Source organism: Coffea arabica, chromosome 3c (genome assembly GCF_036785885.1).
Source record: "Coffea arabica cultivar ET-39 chromosome 3c, Coffea Arabica ET-39 HiFi, whole genome shotgun sequence".
Lineage (NCBI taxonomy): Eukaryota > Viridiplantae > Streptophyta > Magnoliopsida > Gentianales > Rubiaceae > Coffea > Coffea arabica.
In genome coordinates this window covers 19,003,686-19,010,555 of record NC_092314.1, presented here as the reverse complement: position 1 = coordinate 19,010,555, position 6,870 = coordinate 19,003,686, and the positions used below count along the sequence as shown (strand labels likewise).

Here is a 6,870-nt window from a genome sequence, read left to right as displayed (position 1 = left end):
ATCAAATTGACAGGCTTGTCACGGGCTACTCCAATGGGCGCGACCTGGTTGCCTTGGTCGCCGACCTTACTCTTCCCGCAGCCTCTCCCGAGCCAGAGTAAGAACAGCAAGGGGAGAGCTAGACGGATAGTACATAGGATAGGCCTATAGGAATTAGGCTAAGGTAGGGACCGAGCTGGCCAGCTCGCTTTTGTATGGCCCTCCGCATGTATATGCCTTTTTTTTGAAATGGAATAGATGGCATACTTTCTCATCCAACACTTGTAAAAATTTTCTATTATTTAAAAGCTTTGAATACATTATAAGCCCAAGTGCTGAACTAACAAAATGAAAACAGACCTGTCCAGCTGACCATTTTCAGCTCAGGCAGGATACTAAAGAAAAAGCCTTAAATTTGAATTGTGCCAGGTGCGCGGGACTTCGCCTCCATCCAGGTGAGCTAGCTTACAATAACCTACCCGGTCAGCTTCCCTTACCACGTAGGGACCTTCCCAGTTTGGGTCTAACTTACCCGTGCCCCCAGCTCGGCTCACGGAGTTCTTGCGTAATACCAGGTCTCCTGGCTTGAAAGAAAGGTGCCTAACCCTGGCATTGTAATAGCGTGCGACCTGGCCCTTATACTTAGCCATTCTTATAGCCGCTTCTTCCCTTCGATGCTCGAGCAGGTCCAAGTCAAGCCGCATCTCCTCCTCATTATCCTGAGCCACAAAGTGTTGCACCCTACCCGAGGGCACTCCAATCTCTGCTGGGATTACTGCCTCGACCCCGTATGTCAGGACGAATGGTGTCTCTTGGGTGGCCGTCCGAGGCGTTGTCCGGTAAGCCCATAGTATGGTGGGCAGCTCCTCCAGCCAATTAGTTCGGACAGACTCTATTCTTGTCTTCAGGCCGTGCAGGATGGTTCTGTTGACATTCTCGACCTGTCTATTGGTTTGGGGGTGCCCCACTGAAGTGAAGTGCTACTGGATGCCGAGCTCCGTGCACCATTCCTGGAGAGAGTGGTCAGCGAACTGCCTGCCGTTGTCCGAGATGAGAGCCCTTGGTATGCCAAATCGGCAGACTATGCTTTTCCAGAGGAATTTCTGGATCGACCTGCTGCTAATCGTGTTGATGGACTCGGCCTCTACCCACTTAGTGAAGTAATCAATGGCTACCACCAAGTGTTCGTAGCCACCTGGAGCTCGGGGAAACGGCCCCAACAGGTCAATCCCCCATTGGAAGAATGGCCACGGGCTATTGAGAGGAATCATTTCCTGAGTGGGGGTGTGATGGATTGGGGCATGTAACTGGCAAGACTTACACCGGGCTACCAGCTCGGCCGAGTCCCTGAAGATGGTGGGTCAATAGTATCCAGCCAGCATTCCCTTCTTGGCCAATACTCTAGGGCCAACGTGATTGCCGCAGATGCCTTCATGCAACTCGCGCAAGACACAACTTCCTTTCTCGGGCGTTACACATTTCAACCAGGGTTGCAAGTGAGATTTCCTGTATAAGACTCCATGCGTGAGCACGTACTTCTGCGACTTAAGGAGGACTTTGCGGGACTCTACCCTGCTCGGTGGGAGCTCCCCTTGAGCCAGGTACTGGACAATAGGATCCATCCACGAGCTCACCACCTGAATGACCACAGCATTGAACGGTTTATAGGCCCGACTTCTGACGACCTCCACCAGTATTTCACGACCTAAGACGCCAACCGAGGTAGAGGCCAGTTTAGACAGGGCGTCAGCTCTCTTGTTCTGGCTTCGCGGAATCTGCTCAAGCGCGAACTGCTCGAACAGACCCTTCAGCTCGCGTGTCTTGGCCACATACCTTCTTAGCGTCCCCTCTTTGATCTCATAGCTTCCCCATACCTGGTTCACTATCAGCTGCGAGTCGCTATAGGCCTTTATTGATCTAGCCCCTAACTTCCGGGCCATCTCCATCCCTGTAATTAGAGTCTCATACTCTGATTCATTGTTAGAAGCTCTAAAATCGAACCTCAGAGCGTAGGGCAGCTCCTCCCCAGTAGGGCTGATTAAGAGGAGCCCGGCCCCACATCCTTCCTTACTTGACGTCCACGTACAACGTCCAGGTGAGATCAGCTCGTCCCGCAGCCTCAGTAACCTTCCTGGCCTGGGCCGTCTCTCTGGCCAGTTCAGCTTTGACTGCTTTTCCAGAATGCTCGGCCTCGACAACGTTTAATGCCTGTCCCCCCTCCGCTGCCTCTCCGGCCGGTCCGACCTCGACAATTTTTTGGATTTGTTTGGCCTTAGCTGCTTCTCCAGCCTGTCCGCCCTCGGCAGTTTCTTTGACCTGCTCGGCCTCATCTGCCTCTTTGGACGGCCCGACCTCCGCTACCTGAATGGTCTGGGTGACCTCGGCAGCGTCTCCGGCCTCAAAGACCTCTGCTGCTTCTCGGGCCTGGGTGGCCTTGGTAGTTTTTGGAGTCTGTAAGGTTTTCGCTGCTTGTCTGGTGTGCGCATCTTTAACAACTTCTCCATCCTTCCTGGCTTGTATGTCCCTGGCCTGATCGACCTCCGCTTCGGGCGATCCAAAGGAAACGCCATCCGCTATGAAGTCCGCAAACGCTTGGGTTTTGATGGCCGTTCGGGGCTGATATCCCAAGTCGTATTCTGACAATTCCACAGCCCACTTCACCATTCGACTCGAGGACTCGGGCTTGGAAAGGATCTGCTTCAGAGGCTGGTCCGTCATGACCACTACGGGGTGAGTTTGGAAGTACGTCCTGAGCTTCCGAGCTGCATGTACTAATGCCAAAACATATCGTTCTACCGCCGAGTACCTTGTCTCGGCCCCCTGCAGGGCACGGCTGACATAATACACGGATTTTTGCACTTTGTTTTCCTCCCGCACAAGCACTGCGCTAATGGCCTCCTCTCCCACAGCTAAGTAAATGAACAAGGTCTCCCCCAATTTGGGAGAGGTCAGGGCTGGCAACCGAGCGAGGTGGGCCTTCAGTTCATCGAACCCCTTCTGGCACTCCGGGCTCCACTCGAACTGCCGACCTCCTTTCAGGGCCTTGAAGAAAGGCGACCCCCGAACTGCCGATTTGGACAGGAATCTGTTCAAGGCTGCCATCCTCCCTGTCAGACGTTGCACTTCCTTAATATTCCGGGGTGGAGCCATGTCCATGATAGCCTTGATCTTGTCTGGGTTAGCTCTCACCCCTTCTTTAGAAATCATGTAGCCTAGGAATTTTCCCGACCTGACCCCAAAGGTACACTTCTTTGGGTTTAGCCGCATTCGTGAGCTCCGAAGAATCTCAAAAATTTCTCTCAGGTCAGAGATGAACTGCTCCTGAGTTTGACTTTTTACTAACATATCGTCCACATAAACCTCCAGGTTTCGACCGATCTGATTCTTGAACAACTTGTTTACCAACCTCTGATAGGTCGCACCTGCATTCTTTAGTCCGAATGGCATGGTGACGTAACAATATGTGCTTCCTCGGTGATAAACGAGGTCTTCTCCTGATTCTCCTCGTCCAAGGCTATCTGATGGTACCCCTTGAAGGCATTCAAGAAATAGAAAATCTCATAGCCAGCTGTTGAGTCCACGAGTTGGTCAATCCGTGTGAGTGGGTAACAGTCCTTCGGGCAAGCCTTATTTAAGTCAGTGAAATCCACACATATCCTCCAAGCTTTCTCCTCCTTCTTGACCAGCACCGGATTGGCTAGTCAGGTCGGGTAGTAGAGTTTCTTAACGATCTTAGCCTCCAACAACTTACCCACCTCGTTTTTGACGACCTCCTTTCGCTCAGGAGCAAAGTTCCTCTTCTTCTGCTTCACAGGTCGGACGTTGGGGGACACATGTAGCCTATGGACTGCCAACTCGATGGGGATTCCTGGCATGTCATCAGCACTCCAAGCAAAAATCTCAGCATTTTCCTCCAAGAGAGATTCCAAAGAACTCCTGACCAGCTCGCCTAGGCCGGTGCCAACCTTCACCGTGCGCTCAGGTCGGTCGAGCTGGACGGGCAGCTCGGCTAACCCTCGTCTGTCTCCAATCTTTCTCCTTTCTCCATGGGCTCCCAGGGCTCTAAACAAACTGTCTGAGCTACAAATTTTCTTTGCCCTTGAGGGTGGCAATATAACACGCCCTCGCCACCTCCGGATCTCCCAGCACCTCAGCCACCCCAGCAGAAGTAGGAAACTTCATACTGAGATGCAAGGTGGAGCAAATAGCTCGGAGGGCATTCAGTGTGGACCGTCCCAGAATCATATTGTACGACGACGGCTCCTTAACCACCGCGAAGTTTACCGGGACCGTTCGGCACTTCGGGGACACCTCCACCGTAACCATGAGAGTGATCATTCCTTTCGGCCTCACGGGAGGACCCGCAAAATCGATCAACGGAGTTTGAACCGGTACGAGCTGTCTATCCTCCAACTGTAGCTCCTTAAAGGTCTTGTAATACAGCACGTCTATGGTACTTCCATTGTCTATGTATACCTTCTTCACCTTGTAATTACAGGTGATGACTTCTATCACAATGGCTTCATGATTATTAGAGGCCAGAGGGACTGCGTCTTCAAGTCCATAGATTATTTCCTCATACATCTTCAATCGCTTGGCCGAGCTCTCCCCCGTGGGAGGGGGGCGATTGTGCCATCGAGCTGTATGACTATCCCCACCAGCAGGTCCTCCGGCAATAGTGTTAATCACCCCCGCGAGATTTTGTGTTTCCTGCTCGGGAGTTCGGCCACGAGGCCCCTGAGTGCGGTCCCGAGTGTAGCTCGGACGTTCTGACCTGGGCCTTCCTCGTTGCTGGTCAGCTCGTTCCTCTAGTATGAACTGCCCCAGATGGCCTCGTTTGATCAGTTTTTCAATGTCTTTCTTGAGGTGACGACAGTCCTCTGTATCGTGCCCCGCATCTCGATGATAAGCGCAATACAGACCTTGGTCCCGTCTGCTTTTGTCCCCGGCCAAAGGACGGGGAGGTCGAGAGAGCCCCTCCTGTTCCATCACTGCGAGCACCCGAGCTCGAGGTGCCGTGAGACCAGTCCAGGACTTGTTTCCTCCCATTGGACGGCTCCTGGGAAGGCGGTCATAAGCGTTTTTCCTTCCCTGGCTAGGCTGTACATCCACCTGGTCGGCGCCCCTCCTGCGCTTGTCATCCCTCAATCTTTCTTGCGCACTCTTAAGGCGATTGGCTTCCTCCGCATTGGCCTTCTCATGAGCTCGGTCTAGCATTTCCCGAACTGACTTGGGAGGTCTCTCCACCAGTTCGGTATAGAGCTTTTGTTTTCGCAACCCGTTAATGAAGGCAACAATGACCACCTTGTCATCGCGATCTCGAACCTGAAGGGACTCGTTATTGAAACGTACCATGTATTCGCGCAAGGACTCCTCAGGCATTTGCTGGATAGTCATCAGATGCGCCGTACTCTTGGAGAAGGCTCGTGATGAAACGAACTGGGCCGCGAACAGTCGCGCGAGCTGGGTAAAGGACCGGATGGACCTGGGAGGAAGCTCCTGGAACCACTGACGTGCCTTACCCTCCAAAAACATTGGAAAGGTCTTGCACCTAACCGCATCCGTAGCAGTTTGCAGGCGTATTTGGGTCATGAAGGCAAACAAGTGATCTTCCGGATCCGTGGTCGCATCGTAAGACTTCATGCTTTGTATCTTGAACTTCGCTGGCAGCGGGTAGTCTTCGATGTCAGGGATGAAGGGGGAGGCGATATACCTATCCGCCTCTGGATCTAAAAGCAGGTCCAGCTCGTCCTGCACCTGGAGCTGCTCCTTCCGTGGTGAGAGTTCCTCCTTAGAACACCTCCGAAAGGGCTCCGGGTGCTCGGTTCTGGAGTGTTTGTGAGAAGGTTCTACAACGTCAACCTGGTCGCGCGTGAGCTCCCTGCGTACCCTTTTTGGCGGAGGGCTAGGGCTCCCCGTCCTAGATTTGGACGGCCCATCTCCCTGGCTCATTAGTCCCTGGCCGGGATGACCTACTGCCTACCCTTTCATGTAGTTCACAATTGCCTCAAAAGTTGGCAGGTTCCCTGCCACCGCCTGGACCAACTGCTCCGGCGGAATTCGTAAGAGCCCCACGCCCTCGTCTCCAGGAGTCGGCCCTCGTGAGGGGTGTTGGGGGCTGCTTCCCTCGTTCCCCTTGGATCCACCGGCATTCCTTTGGGACCTCGTTCTTGGCATGATTCGCAAGAGAAGAATTACGTGTTCCCACAGACGGCGCCAATTGATGCGACAGCCAAAAACCAGATCCGAGCTGAACTGTTGCGAGCCGAGCTGATCAGGCGCAGCCGACCTGAGAGGGTGAACCGAGCTGAGGGTCCTGTAAAGAAAGGAAGAGGGCGGGACTGGCGTCCCCAGAATAACTCCGACGGTCAAGTCAGTAAAGCTTGTCCACAGAGTAATAGTTTAGAGTACTAGTCTATACGTACCTTGTGTGGTCTTATGGCGTTGCTTATATAGGGCCGAATGGGTTGTAATTTCCTTGTGGGAGTCAAAGTCCCTTAGGGTTCGGAGTCTTCTAGGGTTTTGCGTGACGGCGCCTATAAGTTCGAAGGTGGCGGCCCACAAGGCCCAGCACAGGAGCCCTTGACACAGCAGAGCTGGCTCCCTCCTGCCGAGCTTGCACGTGCGAGCTGCGTAGTCCCTAACGCCGAACTGACGTGCATCACCTACCGAGCTGACACGTGGCATGCGTGGATTTGCCCCACTACACTTTCCTAAAATATTCTATTAATTTTTATACTCTCTCCATTCAAATTCGATTTGGGCCAAAATAGCATTCATATAAATATAGGGTTGTAAATGTTCCCCCAAATTACTTTCTTAGTTTTTAATAATTTGAACAAATAATAAGTTCATCATCTATTAGTTTGCTTTTAAAATTCTTTTTAATCA

At 52.6% G+C, this 6,870-nt stretch overlaps 2 protein-coding genes across 2 annotated transcripts; both read right to left on the bottom strand.

The window, feature by feature from the left end:
* Positions 1-374: 374 nt before the first annotated feature.
* On the bottom strand, positions 375-1,925 carry LOC140037877 (uncharacterized). The gene is made up of 3 exons (XM_072083030.1): positions 1,516-1,925; positions 1,093-1,326; positions 375-924 (listed from the first exon to the last, which is right to left on the bottom strand). Exons 1-3 carry the CDS (start codon positions 1,923-1,925, stop codon positions 375-377), a joined length of 1,194 nt encoding a protein of 397 aa, XP_071939131.1.
* A 121-nt stretch (positions 1,926-2,046) lies between these two features.
* Positions 2,047-5,931, bottom strand: LOC140037876 (uncharacterized). The gene is made up of 3 exons (XM_072083029.1): positions 4,098-5,931; positions 3,731-4,054; positions 2,047-3,509 (listed from the first exon to the last, which is right to left on the bottom strand). The coding sequence occupies exons 1-3, from the start codon at positions 5,929-5,931 to the stop codon at positions 2,047-2,049; spliced, it is 3,621 nt and encodes a 1,206-aa protein (XP_071939130.1).
* Between the last annotated feature and the right edge of the window lie 939 nt (positions 5,932-6,870).